General features: G+C 37.1%; 2 protein-coding genes and 1 non-coding gene across 7 annotated transcripts in view; 2 read left to right on the forward strand and 1 right to left on the reverse strand.

Moving 5' to 3' along the window:
• LOC125235351 (LHFPL tetraspan subfamily member 3 protein) overlaps positions 1 to 2671 on the forward strand; it is a 55751-nt gene extending 53080 nt beyond the window's left edge. Inside the window, exon 4 of the mRNA XM_048141895.1 lies at positions 1370 to 2671. Within this exon, the coding sequence (XP_047997852.1) occupies positions 1370 to 1548 (179 nt within the window). The 3' untranslated portion in view covers positions 1549 to 2671. The remainder of the gene's footprint in view (positions 1 to 1369) is intronic.
• A 684-nt stretch (positions 2672 to 3355) lies between these two features.
• The window catches only part of LOC125234436 (electron transfer flavoprotein beta subunit lysine methyltransferase-like), a 73428-nt gene continuing 52132 nt past the window's right edge, over positions 3356 to 24651 (reverse strand). For 4 of the 5 annotated variants that reach the window (XM_048140697.1, XM_048140689.1, XM_048140680.1 and 1 more), the window contains exons 2-5: positions 12100 to 12287; positions 4614 to 4744; positions 3932 to 4119; positions 3356 to 3511 (exon numbers count right to left, since the gene is read on the reverse strand). In XM_048140697.1, the coding sequence (XP_047996654.1) occupies positions 3368 to 3511; positions 3932 to 4119; positions 4614 to 4744; positions 12100 to 12287 (651 nt within the window). In that variant the 3' untranslated portion in view covers positions 3356 to 3367. Of the gene's footprint in view, positions 3512 to 3931; positions 4120 to 4613; positions 4745 to 12099; positions 12288 to 12559; positions 12582 to 24651 lie in introns of those variants that run through there. The other variant, XM_048140714.1, reaches the window with a different exon arrangement.
• Positions 4517 to 4588, forward strand: Trnaa-ugc. Its single transcript has one exon. It is a non-coding gene; the product is annotated as a tRNA-Ala (tRNA).

A 24651-nucleotide genomic window follows, 5' to 3' on the forward strand; every position in this document is an offset into this window, starting at 1 on the left:
TATGATTGTGTTGTTTATTAAGTATAAATTAAAGACGCTCTCATTTATTGGCATAAACACCCATGCATATTTATAAGATCTTATAAGCTAATTTTGTGAGAGTAGTTATGCAAATAATATAAATATAGCGACGATTGTACCGTTATATATATTAATAATTTGGCCATGTTTAGAAGTTATATGCAGTTTTTCTATTTATAACATGATTTAAATCATTTGGTATTACGGTTGGAAAATCGCTTTTTAGTATACAATGTAGAATGTAGGTACTATACAGCGCCGTAACTAGACAGGCATTGTCTATAGGGCTATGGGGTTTGAAGGTAAGGTATCTCAAGAATCACCATGTCACTCTACCTGTAATTACAGCTGCCCTATTCTAAATTGAATTCTGGCTACGGCCCCGAGGTACTATCCTCATTTTTTCGCTATCCGACCATCCAATTCAAATGGTAAAGGTAAGGTAAGGCTTTATTGTGATAGTCTTACGATGTTATCTTATATCTGCGGGAGCCCTCACCGATACACTTACACCCATTGGGATATTTTGTGTAATTACCCCCTACGATTCAAGATCCTTCAGCTATTCAGGAGCTTCTAAACCATCTCCATGTGTTTGATGATGACGCTCATGTCATAGGTAGCTCTCTAAAGTTCTGTTCCAATGGTTCCAGGTAACCTGCTCCAAAGTTCTTCATTCTTTGTCTCGCGAGGGCGTGACCCGCTTGACATTCGCACAGTAATGTAAAATACCCTATAATGGACGGTGATGCCATTATGGACAAAAAAACTCATTTTTTTAAAAATAAGTGTCTAAAAACTGTCGGCCGTGTACCATAAACAAGAGTCATAGAGCTGCTTAATTTTGAAGTTTCATTTAATTCGGTTATTTCCGAAGGATTTCGCGGCAAGATAAAAGTCATCAGTTCACTGAAAAAAATATCCGAACGAATTCTAATGTTGCAAAGAGAATTGAGTTAATGTATAAAATAATAAAAATATTATGTACTAGCCTTTTCCCGCGGCTTCGCTCGCGTTAGAGAGAGACAAAAAGTAGCCTATGTCACTCTCCATCCCTTCAACTATCTCCACTTAAAAAATCAAGTCAATTCGTCGCTCCGTTTTGCCGTGAAAGACGGACAAACAAACAGACACACACACTTTTCCATTTATAATATTAGTATGGATAATATAATAATAAGACATTCAAGTTTTATCACGCTTAGCGGTAGAATTTTTACATGTATCAGTGAAATATCAAAAATAGGCAAAATTTTATTTTAAACTGTCCATTATTGGGTCCGTTACCTTAGATGTCTTCCTTGAAATGTTAAATAAATGTACTTATAATAGTTATAATCTGTTCCAGGAGAAGTAAACAACGCGTACGTCACCGACGCGGCGTCCGTGGCCTCCCGCAAGTCGCTCGCCCTACAGCCGGTGCTGCTCGTCCCACACGCCCGTGCGAGGGACTTGGACAGCTACTCACATTACTCGCAACGCTCCAAGCATGGATATGCCAACACCATGCATAACTACCAGCTGTAACAGGCCAACAAATCTCTGGCATTCTTTGTAACAATATCTACATGGCCTCATATTCAAGTCATTTGAAGTTTGAAGACCGTCTACTTAATTCCTCATGCGGATGCGTCTAAAATCGTGGGTCCCAACCTCAGCTATGCCATGTAGAGCAAAAACAAAATCGTTCCGGAAAAAAATGCAAAAAGATGACCTAATTTTACGCATCATAGATCCGTGCCTCGGCATACGATGGGTTAAAACCTGTGTGTGTGTAAACAGTTGAGCGACATTTTGGGACAGTTACTATTCGCAACGCTTCAAGCATGGATATTATGCTAAATCTATGTACAATTATCAGCTGTAAATGCCAACTAGGCAACTCTCGGATAAAGTTAAAGTATTGATAAACCAACCTAAAAGCTCAACTATCTAATTACCTTGAGCAATCCGGATCTAATGTAGCCTCACGATGTACCGCAGCGCCACCTAGTTTACGGATAGAAAATGAAAACTTCAAACGTCAACCGTCAGATGGCGCTTTTATATGTTATTTTGTAATTATTTTTTATTGTAGAGAACAGCGAATTTTATAAAAAATACATTATTTTGACATTTTCGTATTTAAGAAATGTATACCTACAACATTCTAATGCCAATAATTGAATTTATTTATGAAAAAACTTGGCGATCAGAGCGCCATCTAGTTTGTCCTGATGGTATTTTATATGGAACATATGGAATTTTAATATTTAATTAATAACAAACTTTGTTCTTGTATGTACCTACTTATTATTTTTAATTTAGTTTTATAAATATTGTGTAGTGATAACTAATAATGTACATATTTTTATAAATACCTAGCAACAATCGGTCTATCGTTGTATAAAAGTACAAAAAGATCCTCCAAAAGAGTTTATTTTTGAATAATTTTGTATTGTTATGAATTGTCTGAGTGTTTTTATAGAACTTTGACATCGATGTACTTAAAAAATAGACAATTTGTTTTGCTTACTCAACTACTTTACCGTCCAATATAAATAATAATTAGTTTTAACGTAACAACGAACTTACAGCGAATGCATTTGGTTCACTGAATGCTTTTTTTATAATGAATATTAATTTAAGCAAATAAAGTAAGATAATTTTATTTTATCGTTTTTTTTTTTCTTCATAATTTATCTAGTCTTGGAGATTATATTTAAAAAAAACGACTAGCCAGTACTTGCCTACCTTACTCTCCTGATTGGTCACTGTGTAATAAAATTATAACCTGCTGCCTGTGGTATTTCCGGACCGATACAACCTTTAAGAAAAGACTATACACCCATCTGGGGGCCGATTTTTGAATCTCACGGCATTCGAATTCAGAAAATTGTCACTCAAAATAGTAGGCAATTTCGGTGACAATTTTCTGAATTCGAACGCCGTGAGATTCAAAAATCGGCCCCCTGGCCGGCAACGCACCTCCAACACTTCTAGTGTTTCGAGTGTTCATATGCGGCATGATCACTTACCATTAGACGACCTGTCTGCCTCCTATCGTATAAAAAAATATGACACCAACATCAAGAGATCCTTGAAACCCTCGATTTTCAAATGAGTTGGTAGCTTATATTATGTAGATAAGACATTCAGATATAACATATTATCGCTTCGTCCGCTGCGTTGGGTCGCCTCACCTTGATCTAGAACCAAAAATAAATCTCGTCCTCTTTAAACAATTATAGAATAGAATAGAATAATAGAATAGAATTCTAAACATTATTCTATTCTAAACAATTATAAATATCTAAATACTAATAACAACACTTTTAAAATAAAACATAACAAATATATTAAAGTATCATTTAATATCGAGCTGCCAGAGAGTGGTCTCCGCAAAACCCCGGTTTTCCAAGCAACTGTTGGGTGGCAGCTGATACGTGGCCAGTCGCTTCAGTCCTGTCCGTTGGGTCAGGCCGTGCCGACCAGGGTCGCCTATTAGGACCTGAAATATTATTAGTAGGTATCAAACAGCTAAATACCTACTTGAAAGTACGTATACAATAGTTCAAAATTTACAAACTTTCTGTACATCGTCACTACTTTAAAAAAAACTTGTATCTTCGTTTGTCAATGAAAAGAAAATTGTAGTAAGTATGTATGGAAGGCATATAGACTTACTGCGTTTTAACTTTGAGGAACAGCGTGAGATACGAGATTTTTTAAAAGTAGTGACGATATGCTGCAACATAGTTATTCAAGACTTCAAGAGGTAGCAATTAGGAAGTGCTACATAAAATGTGAGGAACTCCGAATCGTAGAAAATGTCACCGACAAGTACCGTGTCGCAGAGGTTTGTCGCTGATGAGGTCGGTGGCGCTGGTTGTCAAGGAAACCCCCTGGTTAACCACTGTAAAATACTTACCGTAGTGCCTTTCAGAGTCATTAGCCACTTGAACAGTGTCTCAGCGAACTCTGAATCGTAGAACATGTCGCCGACAAGTACCGTGTCGCAGTGAGGTTTCAGAGGTTTCTCGCCGATAAGGTTGGAGGCGCTGGTTGTCAAGGAAATCCCGTTGAGGGCCGCGTTGATACAGGTGGCTTCTAGGGCATCTGTAGGAAAACATATTGAAATGATTATTGGTGTTGAAGACAATAGAATTCGCGAAATTGTAGACCTTAGTGGCTAAATCTAACGTTATGATGAGAGAATTGAGAGTACAGCTCATAGACTCTCATTATGGGAGGACGGATGACCAGAATTTTGATGTATGGGTCTTGAAAGGATAAAAAGTGTACCTATTTGATCCTAGGCCACTATAGAACTTTTGTACAGTAATCGTCAACGAGACTGACTTCTACGGCTAATGGTAAATAAAGGACGGTGTCAATGAGACAGGGTTCTAGAGATAGGCATAGAATCCAAATTGGCTGACCGTACTAGCCCAAGAACAAGCGAACGCATTGATGTTAATACAACTGAATAGCTATTTTGGACCATCGTTCAACAGGGGATGTAGCTCAGTGGTAGAGCGTTCGCTTTGCATGTGAAAGGCCCCGGGTTCGATCCCCGGCATCTCCAACTTTTTGCTTTTTTTTTCACTTACATACATCGATGTCATTGGCCACTACATTCTTCGCTTTCATTTTTGCTGCTGCTATGGCCCCGGCTCCACATCCACATCCTAGGTCCAAAACTGTTTTATTTTCGACGATTTTAGGATTGTCCAGTATGTATCTGCAAAATGAACAAACGCTTTTCAAAATGGGCATTCAAAAGATAAGTAAATTTTCTGCGTACGAATGTTGCTAATTATTCATAAAGTATAATTTTCAGGATTTGCTTCCAAATGGCATGAATTACAGCGCCATCTATCGAAGTTTGGTAGTTTACAAGTCATCACTAACTAGATGCGTAAGCTAAGGTCAGATTCTATTCGACAGTAGATGGCGCTACAAAAGTTCCGGCTATTCCCTAATAGATGTCATTTATTATTCTTCATAGCATGCAAAATATTCACAACTATTTACATATGTACAAATCTTTACTAAACAATGATATTTCTACCTTTCTAAATGAAACATACCTACTACCAACAATCATTACATTAATATTAAATGATTTTACATAATTAATTAAAAAATAAATAATACAAATATTACATTAAATAAAAAAAAGTCAAAATTACATTACATTAAATACAATTAATTCAAGTCGAAGATACGTTGCATTCAATTGATTATAGGTTAATTAATTCAAAAATCACTTAATTTATAAAATGAGCACTCTCCAAGCCACTGACGCAACGACAATTTATTTATTTACTAATAAATAAATAAATATTTTGAGGCAACTCCCTGTTACCAGGGCAACCATAGTGGCGTTACTCAGCTGTGAGTCGGAAGGTGACATAATCCCAAGGTCGCCCTGCTCGCGGTCAAAACACTTGAAACCTTCAACTTTACACCACGAGTCGCAATCTGAGGGTGATGTTTGATGTTGCAAATCGCAACGGGATGAGGGTATATCATGCAACATGTTTGGTAAATTGTGTAACGAAGAAGACATTCTAATGAAAGCACATAGGTATTATATGTATCTACATTACATAGTCATATGCATATTCTGGAATGCGAAAGACCTTAGGGCCCCTACCGATACCTATAAACGACAGGAGCTGCTACCAAGTGGCCACGATCCTCCATCAGTAGGTAATGAGGGACTGACAAAGATGATTTCGGATACTTCTCCTGTGTTCATAGTTACACCTGTTAAATGAGTCAGGAATGACATAGTTCCCGGGCCGCCGCGCCCCCGGTGGCGGCGGGCAATGCTCGAGGCCGAGACCTTGAACTTCACTCAGCTGCTTGCACAGTAGGGTAATCATAAACAACAGCTGGATTTTACATTTTTTTTAAACAAACCCTTGTGCAAAGGAGAAACCCTTTCTTCTGTCATTTATCGTGGTGAATGTATCGCTGCCGGCGCGGCGCTAGAGAATAGGGTCAAAGTCGTTCCGCTGCCTCGGCCATCCTGCCACGACCATTCAGTACCTAGTCAATTTGACCTTCATGTAGATGATATATGTTAATGATGTATTTGTACAATCTCCTCTACATTTTCAGTTCCTTGCACGCAAAATAAAACTAAAATTAATTTATCGGAAAATTGCCAGTCACAAGTCACAACACAATTCGCGGTTGAGACTAGCTCAGGATCGGGACGTGTCGTAGGTATGTACTTGAAAGTTTGATAAAGGGCTGAAGACGACTTGTGTATCAATTTTTCTTGATCATTCAGACGGCGCTACTGCTCGCTAGTAAGTATTTGTGCCAGCTTGGCCTCGCTCGTGCCAACAGCTTATCTGATTTCGAGGAATTCGTAATTCGGCTGAACATTGGAAATATTAGGTATGGAATATAAATTGTTTTCTTTGCAATTGCATGTAAATTATTAATTATCTTTTGACATGGTAATTTTGTAAGGAAATTAGCAAATATGGCGTGTAGAAGGTCAGGGACATTACCAGAACATCACTCCCAATGCTTTTATAATAATTTACATAGTTTAAAATACCAATTGAAAGCCTGAGGATCGTGGGAAGACAAGTGGATAAGTACCTACTAAACACCTAACTCATACGTTTAACAAAAGAGCTAAGAGTGAAGCCGGTGAAGGTCATTAACATTTAATTTTAAATGAGCACTTCCATATTTTACCTACGTCCGGTGATTATTATGTAAATGAACTTATTGCATAATATCATGCAATTTAAATACATACATAAATAACTATATATAGCTGGTGATAAAAACTCTTCAGATATCTAATCCTGTCTATTTTTAGAAGCAAGTAACCATACAATTACACGTCACAACCAATTTTATTATCTAATTTGTAGTTAGATATGGTGTCACACGCGCGTAGTAGCATCTTCTTCAATAAAACTATCCAACCATTGACTTTATAATCACTTAGGGCGGTTTGGCACTACGACGTCAGATACGTATCCGATCCGAATCCGAACCAAACCCGTGAAAATATGGTCCGTAGTAGCTGTAGAACTATCTCTACGGTAATTTACGCACTAGATAGATAGATAGACTAGAATGACGGAAGGAAAACGGATGATGGAGATCGGAGAATTCTATGGCTACTTACTACTATTTTCACGAGGTTCGGATGAGAAACCGCTCTTATAGATAGTACTTATCTGAAATCTACTTATTTCTCTTTTGAAATCTTCGCATCCAAAAAAATCAAAGCACCGATACCTACCAACATTGATCTGAAACGTTTAAAGAGATCGTCCTCTCGCGTCCTCTAATAAAGAGTTGTTTTCAGCAAGCGCATCGCTTCCAAGAACTTCTATCCCTAGTATGACTCATTCCAGCTCATTCCTGAATTTCAGAATGACTCATACTTACTATCCCTTTCTTTCATTCACCAACACATACCTCTCTTTCGCACTCACTCTGAAAACTTATTACTTTCGCTGTTCCACAATATCCTGAATATTTAGCCCCGTCCCTTTCTTTTGTAGGTGAAAGTCCTTCAGTGACTCATAGGTAGGAATCTAAGTTGAACAGGACATCAAAAATATGTAAACTATTTACAACTTTAAGTCATTGAAATAAGGTGGTATATGTAAATGAAATATTGAGCGTTATATCCTATCTTATCAGTGAAAAGGTTAAAGTTATCTAATCGAGATTTTGCGCAAAACAAATGTTTGATTTGGACGGCAAAATTTTTATTGTCCATTATTATTATTCATAAAAATCGAATTAAATAATAAATTAGACTTAAATATGTAAATACCTACGTTATTTTGTTATTTACTTCATTTAAATTGCAAAAAGGTGGAGCTAAAATTTAATCTAACAAAGTCCTCCTCATCCTGTCCTCTGTTGAGGACAGGAAGAGGAGGAGGTTTTAGCATTAGTTCTCATAATTACAATAGTACATTACATCAGAGGCCGGGAAAATGAGGATTTCCGGCCAAGTGGGTATATACGGCCGAGCGAGCGTGCGAGCGAGGCCGGATAGGGATACGAGGCCGGGAATCCGTTTTCACGCCGAGGCATGTATAGTGCTTTTCTCAAACATACAATGAAATAAAAAAAAATGCTCTAAAGGACAATATTTTATAAAAAAAAGTTACTTTGCAGGCCTAGGCCTAAAAAATAATATGAAATCCCTTTACAGTCCTCTCGAGTTGTTGCGCCCAAAAAGCGATACTTCCCAGCCCATTTTAAGGAACGTAAAGACAATATTTCATTGCATGTTTGAGAAAAAAATATTTTACTAAAATAAAAATAGAAAAGTTTTTCAAGAGCTATCGAACCCCTAAACACATTTAAAAAGAAAAAAATGCAGTAAGTTATAAAAGCATTGATCCCAAACACAGATTACAATAAAAGTCTAAAATACGGAATATATCCTCATACAGGAAATTGTTATCAATTATCATAAAAACAAACAAATAAAACAATATTGGAAATCCTTAACATTATACTAATTCAAAGAAATCCTCGCCAGGCTCGCTCAACCGTTCCGTTATCAATAATTCACAGATAACTTGTAAAACCCAGGTGGATGACTCACTACACAACTCCATTAGAATTTAACCTTTATTCCTTGTAAATATAGCGTCCAATTTCGTTAAAGGGATAACTTTCAAGTTGTATTGAAAGGTCATGAACAGCTAGTTGGAATTTCAACTTTACATTCTTATGAAATGAGTATGAATTAAGTTTGAATGGTATGGTCTCGTGAGATGTGAAGTTTTCTAAGAATTTTCATTCATGGATAAAGTGATTATGGACAGTTTTGTAGCTCCATTCAGTAAGAACCTTTCGATGACAATTGTGTATTTGTGTAATGTATAATCAGATCTAAATCTAGACATTCTACACAAAGTACAGTCGACTTCAAAGAGATCCATTGTTTCACTTTATTGCATTGTAATATAGGTGAAAAAGTGAATACATCTCTTTGTAGTCGACTGTACCTAGGTAGACTACTCATTTTCATAATAATTCCTTTAATTATAATCTAGGTAATCTGTCAAAATAATTACACAGTCATTTGTACCTGCAGTAATTTGTATATGTAACAAATAACAATTGATTAGATGATTAGGAATGTCCAGTAGAATGTAGGGTAAAATAGAGGAGCTGGAGAAGATTAAATGATTAATAATGCTACTTATTAAAAACAAATGAGGGAATGAGGTCAAACTGATACGATACGACATAAGATTATCGAGAGATATAACAGAATAAAAGATTTAAAGAAAATAGGCTATAGGAAGAAGAAAACCGTCAATGATTTAAAGGAGGTCGTCAAAATAAGGAAAACTACATGAAAGTCTGTTTCATCAGCCAAGAGTTCTAACCTTCTCAATTATGATGACATATATAGTTGTTGTTGGCGAGAACTTTCCCATTTACCAATCCTAAACACAGCAGTGTCTCATAACCATACAATTTTTGTGGAAGTTTATGTCATGGGTACTTTACCTATTTACAAGTTGATTTATATCAAGGATAACATTAGTCAACTTATATTTCCTCATCCCTAATCAGATCCAAAATAAGAATCCTCCATAAGTTTCCAAGCTGCGGCCAGACGTCACGAGGCACGCAAGTGGAATCTAAAGTGCGTTACGCGCAGATCCAAGATGGAGGGTCTTGAGGAAACAGGTCGGAAAAACCCGGTGATATGGCTTAACAACGGCAAGTTTATCAGTTAGTAATTGTATGCAATGTATAGATGGCCTAAGAAAAGATGGATGAACTGTGTGGAGAATGATATGAGAGTGAAAGGTAATAATAGTATGGAAATGGCGACTGATAGAGAGGAATGGAAAAAGAAGATCTAAATACTGCGCCGAAACCAAATAATGGGAAAAGGGCAAGTGAATAATGATGTTATACAATGTAAGTTGCCGTGGAGTTTTACAGTAATGCCAGAAGTCGCAATAAATGCAAAAGCATGTCATATCAAAGTAGACTGGTAAGCGCGTAGATATAAAAAGTCCAAGGGGGCTTACTCCAAGGTTAGCTGGAAGAGATCCCTTATAGGGATAAGCTCGCCTTTGCGTCTCTACTCCTACAAATTGTATATAAACTGTTGTACACAATAAAGTGATTACGACTACTACAATTACTACAAAGAAAAGTGCGTTAAAAACAATCTTCTTGCACACTGGCCACACTGCTAAAAGTAAAACTAAGTAGTCTTAATCATAGCTACGAGTACATTTGCACAGGTTTGTATACTTAGGTATTTACTAACATTTGATCTTAGTTCAAATATGGTCCAGATGACATGTCAGATCTGTATGTATGCATAGGTATTTATTATTGTTATTAATGTTATAAATGTTATTATATAAAGTGGAGTCTACAGGTAATTTGCATTTGCATGTAAATGGGGAAGTACCCTCTCGCACTGGAATTTCATTTTCCCACATGAATATTAATGATTTTTAACTGTTGCCAGCCATGCTGGTTTCAGTTTTTATCTTTCAAAGTTATTATAGGAATGGGGGTTCATAAAATTATTTTTGAAATTATTTTATGAACTATGAACGTTACTACATAGGTTCTTATACTTACATAGGTAAAGGCACGTATAAGAATTGTTTTTTTTTATCTACTGTGAGAGAACTTTGGGGGTTTTCTTATTACTCTGCAATTAGGCATAATCTTGGATGCTTAAATTCCACAATAATGCGAGCACCCATGAAATTATCCACTAAGTATTTCTCCATCAATTTCTTAATCATTTACCATATATTTTAAAAACGAAATATAATTAAAATAATATTTAACATCACTTAGCAACCCACGTCAAAGTGCTAATTCAGTATTTTCCAATATCAGATCCCTATTGTCTTGCTTCGTTTCTGTCTGAGTTTTTTCAGAAAGGTCAACATTTTTTGTAATGACTGGCGATAATGAATGCGGGTTTTACCGCTGGTTTAAAAGTAAGTAAATGATTAGTTGAAATGCAGATTTGTCGAACTATCGTACTTCGTTTGTTTTTTAATTTTCGGTGTATTGTCAACCGGAGCTGGGTTTTCACATTCAAAGGGTTACCTTATCTATCTTAAGAATTACAGGTTACAGACGTTTGAAACAGGAAATCCGTGTCATCTAAGATATACTCTTGTTGTCATCGCGCTAAATTGCCTCAAAGTCAAATCTTGTTGTTTATTTAGGGGTTGTGCTATTTAACGTTATAAAACAAATATTTGTTGGGCACTAAAGATAAGAACCTGACTCCGAACAGGTGTTAAAAAAGGTTGTAAGCCTTCTGTCAACATCGAATCGTAATATCTTAATACTACCGCAACTGTCTAGACTATAGACTGTGTAGAAAAAGGATTTGATACTATTCGCAGGACCTACCACGAATACCAACGTTCATGATAATCACAATTAGCAACCAACAAGCAATCAAAGCAACCAACAGTAACTTAGGCTCCTCGGTTACATTTTTAGAGAAAGATGGCTGCAATTTCGGCTTTCGATGCTCGCGGTAGAACCTGTCCACCACATCTCAGCTTTAATTTGAAGATTTGTCCTTGTCTGTTATCCTTATCTATGTGGTTCACAGGCTCGTGCATGTTCTTATCATTGTGAATATTTTAAAAATAATCCTCCGTACTGATATCTGTTGTCACAACAGATATTATCAATATTTGCTATCAGTAAAACTTTCACAATGATTTCAATATTTATGTTATACAGTCTGAGCACAAGATCCTTACGCAATAGTTTTAAAGTTCCCAGGAATGTAAAAAAGCTAAATGACCTTACTTTGCTCCTGGCTGTTGCGTGATCCCAGGATTCTCAGCTCAGGCCAGTAGAATATCCAGAAGATGTGGAATGATAATAAATTCCTCTCCTCTTGCTGTCCACTCTACAGTGAGCATCTCAATGTCATCAGATGTAAAATGGAATTAAATACCTGGCTTTCCTGGCCGTTTCTTGATCCCCAGCCCAGTAGAATCCCCAGATGCGGCCACTCAGGGGTGATCAGACGCAGTTAGAGAAGAGAAGTGGCCAGGACTGACTAACCTGGCAGTAGCCTGGCCCCCAGGCCAATAGAACCCCCAGAAAGGGTCAGGAAAGGGTAGCTCTTCCGCTCTCGCGGTCCATAGAGGGCACTCAGGGGTGATCAGACGCAGCGCCAGCTCCGGAGTAAGGTGCGCACGCGACAAAACCGTGTGCTGCAGGATCAGTGAGGATACTTTACATCGCAACATCTGGAACGAAACAGATAAAATTATTTTAAGAGTAAGCTCACGTTTTATGAGTCTAATGAGTGGTCGACATGTTTCGATCTAATTCTTGAGAATTATCATCACGGAGCTACGTACGTTGTGACACTTGTGACTACACCGGCACTAGCTTAGTCGAAGGTGTGATGATAAAAATCGTAAGAATTGACTGGATCACAAAACACATGTAGAGCACTCAGGTATTCGATTTACAAAAACATTCATGAGTTTTATACGTAGGTAAGTTGGGAAAGAACCTTTAGAATTTTAAGCCAGCGTTAACTATTGTAGATATCTACATATGCCACCAGAAACCTGAAGCTTCTCCAGAACTTCAATGACATCACTTCATCAGCATCTGAATGGCCAATAATTGGATTCAATTAATCATGAACATTATACCACAGTTCAAATCAAAATAAAATGATTTTTGAAATTATGGAGCCGGATCTTAAACTACGCCACGTGTTTTTGTAGACATGGCAGTTGACAAGGCGATAATATGCGCTCATTAAATATAGTATAGTAGAATGTAATTATTATGTAAACATTTAATAAATTACATGTATCTTGTTGTTATTGAAGATTCATGGAGTTCGTGATCCGATAAGGCAGTGGATGTTTTATTGTAAGTATTGTAAGCACTGTAGGTAAGTAGCAATCGCTTGTTATTAGTTTTTTAAAAGGCACTTTTGTATTTTGTTAGCTGGAATCTGAGCTCTAACATGTGCTTTTGACGTTTAATAATTCGTTAATCGATAGTGTAAACTAAACTATAGGTCACCGAAAATGTATGTCGTTTTTGGATTAAGTAAAGCAACCGTTTAGTTACGCTTTACAGGCTCTGTCTTTACAGAGCTACATTTTCGGTCTCGTCATGAAAATGTAGCGTTGTTTAGCGTAGGGATATTAGCAAATGTTGACATGGTATAAATTTATGGGAGCACTAGACACAGACCAATTGTTTATAATGACACTGCTAGTCTATTATTAGGATGCTGAACACGCAAGTCTATTTAGAGGGTTTCTTATTAAAAAAAAAAAAAGATAGAATAGAAGATCAAAATAAGAGTAATAACAGCAGAAAATAAACGGAAATGTACACAGCGTAAGATAATAATGAAAACCTACTTGAAAACTGTTGAAATAATTTAAGTAAATATGACACATATATAATCGTAGATGGGTGTTCAAAGTGTTGTAACACTGATGAATTAAGGGCAACCAAGGAAGAGGCGTATGTGGACCGAGTTGAGGATCAAAATTTACATGAGAATTACTTCTCGTTGGAGCACCAACTAAAGAACGTGTAGACAAATACTTATTTGATGTAGGTAAAGTATAGACCAGTGGCAATTCCTTGGCAAAAACCGGCCTGCGAAAGGATGTTATCCGCCCTTCCACCGATTCTTCAAAATAGTGTGTGATATGGATGGCCACTTGGCCAGAACTGTAGTAGGTAAGAAAGAAAGCATTTTTGGCGTAATCTAACCCTCCTTTGGTTTTTAGCCCTTGGTTCTAAAATTTCTTCAAATTTTAGTCCCCAATGGAAAAAGTTTGCCCAGCACTGATGAAGACCCTATTAATGATGAATTGATGATAGCATCTCGTCATGGAATGATTTTGCGTCGTTCTCAGATGCTGTTGACTCCACTGACGTAAGATCAAGACACACCCTCTTCAATTATTGACTTTGACGCAGCTGCTCTAAAATTAGCAACACTTGAACACTGAACACACACAGGCGTATCCTATTAAGACCACATTATGTACCTGATGCCTAAGTGTGATATGTACCTTGGGTTTTTACGCAGTAAGAAATATGGGGCCGTCCATAAATTACGTCATTCTAAATTAGGGGGGGGGGGTTTGGTCTGCGGATGACGGTAAATGATAGATGGGGGGGGGTGTTTCGAAATTGACGTCATTCTTATTTATTTATTTATAGTTTATTTTTCACGTACAAAAAGATTATTTCTAAAAAGAAATTTCCAGCACACCTAGTAAGTGAGACTGCAAATGTGAGAGGCGGCTAAGGCGCATACAATACTAAAATAACTCATAATAAACATACATAAGTAATGCAACATAGATGTACACAAATACAGTAATAACTACAGATAAAATACTCTAACAATAATATTAATATAATACTAGCTGCCCGCCCCGGCTTCGCCCGTGGTACTTAAATGTATTATACATATAAACATTCTTTAAGAATCAGTCTATCTATTTAAAAAAAACCGCATCAAAATCCGTTGCGTAGTTTTAAAGATCTAAGCATACATAGGGACAGACAGCGAAAGCGACTTTGTTTTATACTATGTATTGATAATAAACACAATACTTAAATAATAACTACAACATTACATAATTAATAAAAGTATATAAATACTATACTTATACTTAAATACATGTCTCATACTAAGGAAAGATAATGTTCTTGTGATATTTTGCAAGTATTTAATGGTATTAATTATTGAACTCATTATTTATTTATTTATTTATTACAAGGTCAAGGCATGTCTACATTATTTTTTTAAACTATAAATAACATCGTACCTATGAAAATAGTTTGTATGCGACACTGTGTTTATTAAACGAAGATTGGCGGCGACTCGGCGAATAAAAGAAATCGGCGCTGTTTAAACAAAGTCGGCTTCCTTTGTCTTTGGCGCGCACCGCCACCGCTGCGGACCTGCGGCCTGCGCTCGCTGTCAGTCTGAGTACAAACGTGAACGATGCAACACGTTTATCCGCGCAGATTTTTGTTTTAATCATATAATACCCTATTTTTCTCAAATCTGCAATGTTTTATTTTGTCAAACTGGTAATGACGTCAATTTTGGGAGAAGGGGGGGGGGGGGTCATTAAGATATGACGATAGGATGATTATAGGGGGGGGGTCTAAAATCTGAAAAAATCGATGACGTAATTTATGGACGGCCCCTATTCCATATCCATGAATAGAAATATTACTACGCTTCTTTTGAGACAGGACAGGGTCCTTTTTGGGGGCTCTGCCAAAAGTTACTTATAAACATTTTTAAAATTTTTTCGAGTTTACGTCGGTGGAAAAAATGGCAAATAGCTAACCTATACATTTATTTCAATTTATTAATTATAATTATTTTATTTGACAATTAAACATAACATAAAAGATTAACATACCATTAAAACTAAAGTTAAATCTAAAAATAAGTAAAAACTACAATTTATTTCAAACGATGAAACGTTCGTTGTGGTCTCCTCTGCTCTGACTTTACTCGCAAAACGGTCTGAATCTTTTCGTATAATATAAAAAGAAATTTGGGAACTATTTATAAGGGGTTAAGGAAAATGGTTCAATTCATAATTAAAATCAATCCTAGCTTTTGTTCCGCACTGTACTGAGACTACTGAGTCTGGGGGCCGATTTTTTAATCTCGGCGATTCGATTTCGTGAAATTTGTTCAATAATATCTCGACTACTAGCGATTTAAATTCTACTAACAGACTCGGAAACGAGTGGTCATTGCCACTAGTTTTAAAATTACTAGGCGTCCTTTTTCAAAAATAGCATTACGTCGTTTTCCACAGACTTTCGAACGGCGAATTCGTGGTCTGGTGATTCTCCTATTTTTCTCCTTCTAGTTATACCTCTCTATCCTGGAAATCGTTTTACGATTTTTCAATAATTTCCTTCCTCTATCTGCAATTTAAAAAAAACGGGTGCCCATTAAATTACTGCTAGCCTTTCTCGAATTTTCACAAGTGGCAATAGCATACTTAATCAAAAAGCTTAAGACGATACAGGAGCGAAAATGCTAAAACGGAAAGGCTCCTTTCAATTTGGGAATTTTAGTTAAATATACTAGTGTTATTACTTAACTAGATTTATCGAAAAAAAATTGTCCATTAAGAACAACTCAGTTAAAAGATATTGCAAAAAAATCCTTAAAATCGAGGTTCCGCTCTTGACTGTTTCCTCCTTCAAAACTTAATCAATCTGAACGAAATTTTAGAATCTGAATAACAATGAAATAGCCTGTGTCGGACCGTTTAGTTTTTTGGCTAATTGTTACCAATCTTGAGTATCACCTTCTTTTGCGCCATAATGAAAAAAGCTGTTTTTGGAAGCTGTCTTTAAAAATAATAAATATATCAAAAAATCAAAACGGTCCGACACAGATAAAAATAATAATAATTTGTGTTGAAAAAATCATTGTTCTATCTTCAAAAACCAGGAAGGAAATAGTCTAGAGCGTTTGTATGGAGAATTGACCCCTCCTGTATCGATAATCAATGCTGAGATATAACAGCGACATTTCCAAGTTTTGCAAGTCCAATGACCTTCTTGCATTGCAATAGATTGAATAAAGTTGTATCATCTACGCACACCCACGCCACGGTTACTTTATAATTGTCCGTGTGACGTACGGTGTAATATTAGCTCGTCTATAAATAGGTAGCTCGTGTTGAAAGACAAAAACATCTTGTATCGTTTTTGCATGTAAGTTTTTTGCGGGTTTGCGCAAAATGAATGGCTGACGTGGTCAGTCTGACCGGATGAAAGGCTTCGGTTTCAAATATATTTAAACAAAATGTAAGCTCCTATACTCTGCGAAGTGACTTGGATCGAGGGCAAACACATTCTGTTGTTGTGAAGATAATCACATGATTTGCGAAAATGTGACTGATATGACATTGGCATTGAGGTACTTATTATAAGATTTATAAGAACTGAAAATACGATGAGATTATACCACATATCTTAATTTTTAACTAACAATTTTAAGCTGGGTGGGTCTAAAAAGTAGGATATCACTATTATCAGTATGAAAATATAATATAACCAAACTACCAAGGAAATCCTCGCCAAAACACGCATGGACTTTTTCTACTACACGAAATGACTCACCCACCGATTCCAACTCCAGCATTACCCATATCAATGTCTCTTTCGCACTTCCCATTACAGAACGAGACAGAAGAACTGTCGAATAAAATAATCGACAATCGTGTACTACGTCGCGTGCGACCCACAAGTTCATTGACATGGCCGTTAGTGAGTCAGCTGCTACTGATAGGATGGCAGGAAACACTTTAGACTTTGCCACGATGAAATAGGATTCAGAATTGAAGGTAGTAACACTAGTAACTGTAAATCAGTGTTGTGATTGTGTTAATGAAGATGATTCGCAATTTGATTCGTGCCACTTCTGGAATTTAAGGTGCTAAACTTCTTAAATGAAGTGCTAATCAATACTTCTGCAATTCATGTTTCTAAGCAGACATACTACAGGTTCTCTGATAAGAACAGTTTGGATGATTCAAAGTGTTCTTTTTGTTTGCTAAAATAAATATCTTCTTAGCTTCTAGTCTAGACGCTTGGGGTATGCCCTCGTTTGCCACACCATGCCAAAATTGTCAAAAGGACCAGAAATGTACACCCTACATAGAATCGAATAAAATAAAATATGATAGATAGATAGATTTCTTTATTTCACAATAAAAATTACATTATGAATTTGCTACATGTCAAAATTTTGTTTATCTTCTCATCATGATCGTCAAAAATTACATAATAAATTCTAAATCTAAATTCTAAAAATAAATGTATAATAAATGTAAGTAAATAATCATAACCAAATACATTAGCAACTGTAGAATTCTAGATAGAGACGTACGTAATTAGGCCCATTACTGTATTATAAAAATAATCAGGCCAGGACAATATCCAACGCGGCATCGCCCCTGTCGTCGCCCCCTTTCAAAGATAAAGCCAATACGCAGTTCTGCTGGATTTTACGTAGAAAATTATCATGTACAGTTCTACATATTCATAAACGAGTACTGTTGTTGACATAATAAGAGCTATACATAAAAGTAACAAAAATACTATGAAAAAGGGGTGTAATGTAATTGTGGGGGCGTCCATTAATCGCGTCATACTGCATAGGGGAGGGAGGGGGTCATGAAAAAATCACCAAATATCACCATGGGGGGTGGGGGGGTTAGGAACATATCACGTGTATTTTTTTTGTTACACTAACGTAAAGAAAAAACATATTTCTGAGCTATTTTTATATCAACTTTTACAGTCAGAACTTGCGTTGTGCAGTGCAAAGAGAAAAGAATAGAATAGAATATAATTTATTCGTGAACACAGTCAAGATTAATTACACATTACAACACAAACATAAAGGAATGAAGTGCCACGAAATGGCCTCATCTCAGCGTGTTGCTGGTGACTTCCAGCGCTGATTTTCCGATGAGACCATCAAGTGAGAAAAAAAGAGCTGTGTGCAGTCGGTTATTTTTAATTCTCAAAGATTTTTTTAGTTTGCCCTCATCACGTGTACACGGACAGTCGGTTATAGACGGTCAACCTAATCATGGCACTGTAAAAAGGCGGCAAATTTGACAAATGTGAGCTCACCGGCCAACTGTCTTAAAAAAACGCATGCCTTCCTAAACCTTGACTTTGGCGGAATCATAGACGAGCCATAACACTTAAAAACCAGCTAAGTGTGAGTTGGACTCGTGTTGCAAGGGTTCCTTACATCACAAGAAGAGCTTAAGCGCCTTCTTATTTCCTTTACGAGCGATTATTTTCGAAAATATTATTATTATCAAAAAACGATTGTAGTAAACCCTTATTCATTTTTAAATACTTATCCAACAATATATCACATGTTGGGGTTGGAATGAAAAAAAATCAGTCCCCACTTTACCTGTAGGGGGGGGGGGTACCCTAACAAAACATTTCTTTCCACTTTTTATTTAACCACTTTGTTGGCGTGATTGATATACATATTGGTACCAAATTTCAGCTTTCTAGTGCTAACGGTCACAGATTACCCGCGGACGGACGGACGGACGGACAGACAGACAGACAGACATGGCGAAACTATAAGGGTTCCTAGTTGACTACGGAACCTTAAAAAGACGAAACAAAAATGAATGTACATGTAATATTCTAACGCACTCAACACTTTCAAAAGATTACTCCTTGCAGCCCCAAGTGAGTGAAATTCGTAATTCGTAATTTAAATTTTAATTTAGGCTTGACTATATATTTCTAATAGGTTTTCTTGTAATCTATACATTAAAGGCTATATCGGGTAGTTTTTTGAAAATTTTATGCTAATTAGTTTTGGAGATAAGGGAATGGTCATTTTTGCCTGTTTTCTTAAATTACTTGACTAAAAATTATTAAAAACATATATTTTTGAAATACGTAAAAGGGCCATTTTTTTCAAAGTTGTCCACCCCACTTTTTTTGTAACATGGGTATTTTTTACGCGATTCATATTCAGAATCGCGAGGTCTTTTGATCGTGATAGGAGAAAAAAATGTCCCAAGATTTCCATATTTTTTTAGACCTTCCATTCCGTTACCGCCATACAAAATGTATGAAAAAATGGTAACGGAATAGAGTAAAACCTTGGGACACTTTTTTACTCCTATTAGGATTGAAAGAGCTCGCGATTCTGAGTGGAAAGCACATGAAAAAATCCAAATAAAAAAAAGTGGGGCCCAATTAACGCTCTTTCATTTGATATGTAACACGCTAAAAAACTATTTCAAAAAACTTTGATTTCTAATTTTCACTTTTACCCCCCAAAAGTGGCCCCTATAGTTGCTTTTTTATTTTATTTAAATTACATGCCCGTCTTTGGGTCACAATCACAAGTTTACATATGTGTGCCAAACAAGTTAATCGGTTCAGTTGTTTCGGTTCAGTGGTTTCCTTTTGAGGTACGGAACCTTAAAAATGAGGGGGCAAAGGTTTAATTCTCATAGACAATTTGAATTTCGCGCCAAGATTTGGTTGATTCGTGGGTTGGAAAAAAGTCTACTTAAGGTGCCAAAAAATTACACGTCATATTGGCCAGGGGGGGAGGGGGTCCTGAAAATATCACCAAAGATCACCATGGGGGAGGGGGGGGTCTAAAATAAGCCAAAAACGTATGACGCGATTAATGGACGCCCCCTGTAATGTGTATGGTAGGTGTTTTTATCTACTTGTAATACTGGTAAATGGTATGATATGAAAGAGAAATATAAGGGAGCACATACACTCTCTGACTTCTCTTTCTGCACAGAAATTGACTTCAATGCTGAATTTCTGACACGGTTCATTAAAACAAGTTAAACGCCCCTACAGATAAAAATTAAAACGTAGTTTGTCGATATGTTATCACATTATCATTGTTATCAGATCAGCTCGTGCTACAGTCCCAAGCTGCATATTTGAAAAGATCAATACAACGTTGATATTGAGCAAATGAGTATGAATCTACCTTTAGCGGGCCTTTTGCCGTGCTCATGTCTTACCAGCTTAACCACATACTACTATATTATAGCTAACGACACTTACAAATCTTACAATGTGTGTCCGAGTATACAAAGAGCATGTTGAACTTTGGAGTGTACAATTTACGCATTGAGTTAGGATAGCGTCCGCGTGGATGGCGGTGGCTGGCACGGCGGGATGATAACACGGAAAAACCGAGAGGCGGCGGATACTATCAGTTGACAGGAGTAGCTCCACAGAGTTTAGGGACAAAAATATGAACAAATACATTCATACTCGTAAGTAAAAGCTAAGACTGACGTAGTGTCTTAGCTTGATGGGTGGTAGCCGACCCCAAGTAATTGGGATAAGGGCAAGCAACCAGTAATCGTTCATATGCGCATTGTAATATGCCTACTTGAAAAATAAATATTTCATTTTCATTTTCATTTTCAGTAATCAGTAATTCTTTATTGCTATCATAGGTACATAAGTTGGTACATTTCAGTAGGTATAGCACAGCTATGAACCCTGTAAGGGCACTGCAAATAACTGATGACTCAAGAGAGTATAGGGAACATGAGGCTGGAATCAGAATATCTAATTTTACGTATTATGTTAGGATAGAGACGGCGGTGGCTGGCACGGCGGGTAGATAACACAGGGAATACCGAGAGGCGGATACTATCAGACCACACGAGTAAAGTCCACGAAGTTTAGGGGCAAAATTATGAACAAATGGGTCCACAAGTAGAAGCTGAGACCGATGTAGTGTCTCGTGGTCTGGTCGGATAATCAAGCGAATATAATAATCAGTTGATTATGGTATATTTAACCATAATCAACAGCAGGCTTCGCATTAAAATGGTAAATGTCGTTAAGGCCAGCCCGGAATGTGCACTAGCAGGGTCAACGGAGTAGACGCGATAGATGTCACGAGGTCGTGAGGTTGTCAAAAGATACAGACAAATTCCAAATTCCCAACTTTATAAGAGAGACAGTCGAGACAGACCAAAAAGGAGATGGCGGAATGACCTGGACGCGTTCTACCCAAATTGGTGGGAAAACACCTACAGCAGGGTCGAGTGGAACAAAACGAGGGGAGTCATTAAAAGAGGCTAATAAAAAAAATGAGAGGACTAGAAACTAGGAGCTTTGACCAATGTGGCGTCTGGCGGTATTAGTAACTGATAATGAAGCGAAGGTTAACGTCCTTAACGGTAGTTGAGGCCAGCGCGGAGTGAGCATGTCAGGATAACTGGGTCAAGGTTGCGTTACGCGAATGGACGCGATGGACGTCACCAGCTCACGTGAGGTTCCCAACCTTGATGAGAGAGACTGCAAGATATCGATGCTCCCAATCCCAACCATTACTGCAATAACAATACCATGTGCTTTTCACAGTCCTATCCGCGTCACTAGTTAAAATGTTTTCAGGTTATTATTCAAGTACTTAGTCGCTGGTTGAAATCAGGATTTGGTTTGGACTGCGACGACCTGCTGACCAACTTCGAACATGCTTCTCAAATATTACTTTAAATCCTATTCGGCGTATGTAAATAGCAGCTATACGTTTCTCTGATAGCATTTTGATAAGTTGCACCAGCCCTTTCCACTAGATATAACTATAACAGCAGGATAATTCTTTATTTGCATCTCTTATCGTCGCACTCGCAGTCGATTTCGCAACAATTGTTATCATTTAGCGCCGACTGGACAAGTGGCATTGCAATCCTCTCAACTGATCAATGGTAGACTTTATGCCTTCGGCAATCAGGTTTTCATTGTAATAACAAAGTGGGAACAAACACATGCAACTCATCGTGATTCACCGCGTATCTAAATCCTCGGCAAATCAGCTGTCGCAATGTGTTCGGACGTGTCCTCATCCTTTGGACTTTAGAATGTTTTTATAACGCATTAACCTTCTATAATAATATTGGTAATCGGAGTTTAACCTTTTTGCTTTCTACAAACAAAACAAAGTCCAAGAACAACAGCAACTCAGTATTTTAGAAGAATGGATGAATATGAAGAAATACTGACGTCAAACACAGATATCAAATGTTTTATTCATAAATATTGTTTAATTAATTAACATTTGAATCCAATTAGGATGCCGTCAAATTATAAAGAAAATCGTCAATACTTACAGAACGAAGTACGCTATAAAGTGGAAATCTGACAAAAGCTTTAAAATCTTTATATAGATATTATGTTACCTTCTTTGGCTTCTATAAATAGGTAAAGTATATACAGTGTATGTTAAGGCACTTACGCCATTTACCTATAAGTATTAATTCGAGGTTCGCTTTAATTAGTCTAAAACGATTGCCGTTTTTGACGTAATTCCCGGGACTTTCTCAGGATGACAAGAGATTGACTGCCGGCATGAGTCACTGTAATCCACCGGGCACTGGGACGATTCCCAGTAGCGGAATTGCTTTATCTCCGTAGAGTATGTAATGTCTGTAACTCTGTATCCTGTCGCTAAACCGCTGTTGTCGGTTGTGTATGACAAACAGCGTTCAATTACTAATTGGTGGATTTTCCGAATCCTTTTGTTTTAAGTTGTTTGTTACTTTGACTGCAATAATTGAATGTTTTAAAGCTAAGTCCTTAGTGTAAGGTACCTACACTCATACACTGTACTTACTCGTTTTTCAACAGCAGTTTCAAGAACATACGGCAAATAAACATAAGCAAACAGTTTTAAGTGAAAAACTTTCATTTGCTGAATTCTGTTAACAATTCCCAAGAACATGTCGGTTTTTAATATGAATGATTAACATTGAATCATGATGTACCTACGTTATCCCTGTTCGTTGCTTTCAATTGTTCATATGTAATGTTGTAAGATATACTACATACATAACATGTGTAGAATGAGGTCAAAAACGGGACTGCGTATCGAGTTCGGTCTACTTGGACTGTGTAATATGCTGAAGTGTGTCGAGTAGCGGGACTAGCGTCGATTACAGTAACCTTATTGTAATTACACTCAATTTCGACTGAAAACTGTGTTAGTCCAAACAGAACGCATGAATTCACTAATGGTGGTCCAACGAATGGGCTATCAATTTCATAACTGGATATATGCTGAATCAGGCTCGACTTTGTTAGACAATTTATTGATCCATCCATTTATCCCAGCCCTTATTTTTCTATTTTAGCTGCTTTTTCTTTTACATTAACCGTCTCGTGTTTGACATGTAAAGTGATAATTGTTACAGGTTATCTCATCGCCAAAACAATTGAAAATTGAAAAAAAGAAAAGGAATATAAATATAAGCCAGGCCATATATAATTTTCATTGTTATCATTATCAGATTCAAACTACTAAAATGCCATTGTCCCATAATAATGGGGACTCCCGTTCGGTTGGGGTTCCCCAACAGGACTATTGTCTGTTGCTACTACCCTTGACACAAAAGCTATAAGTACGACTTTAGTCTTCCGCTGTAAGAGTGAGTCACATTGCTGAATTTTTTGATGGATTGTATTGACGTAACAATAACATTCTTTACAAAAAAGGATAACAGAAATTAAGCCTGTCGAAGACTACTATAGTTTTTGGATGATTAAAAATAACTAATCTCTCGATCTTTAGGGCCTGGCCACATGGGCGCGTTGCGGCGACGCACCGCAAAAATTCTGCGTTGCGGCGCCGCGACGCCAGTTTTCGCGGCAGGAAATCTGCGGCGCGGCACCGCGACGCAAGAACTCGCGGTGCGTCGACGCACCGCAAAAACTGGCGGCGCGGCACCGCAACGCAGAATTTTTGCGGCGCGTCGCCGCGCCGCCAAAACTCGCGTTGCGTCGCCGCGTCTCAATAACAAATGCACGGTTCAGAACTTCACGATCAGTCTTTATCCAGACATGGATCAACATAGTATATTTCAAAAATGTTATAATTCTCACTATAACATAAAATCATTTATTAAAAAAAACCGGTCTAGTGCGAGTCGGACTCGCTCACCGAGGGTTCCGTACAAACTTTCAATAGTTGAATCATCAAAATGTTATTCATAGAACTCTACAGATTTGACTGAATTCCTCAAGACTCAA

This window comes from Leguminivora glycinivorella, chromosome 2 (assembly GCF_023078275.1).
Source record: "Leguminivora glycinivorella isolate SPB_JAAS2020 chromosome 2, LegGlyc_1.1, whole genome shotgun sequence".
Classification (NCBI taxonomy): Eukaryota; Metazoa; Arthropoda; class Insecta; order Lepidoptera; family Tortricidae; genus Leguminivora; species Leguminivora glycinivorella.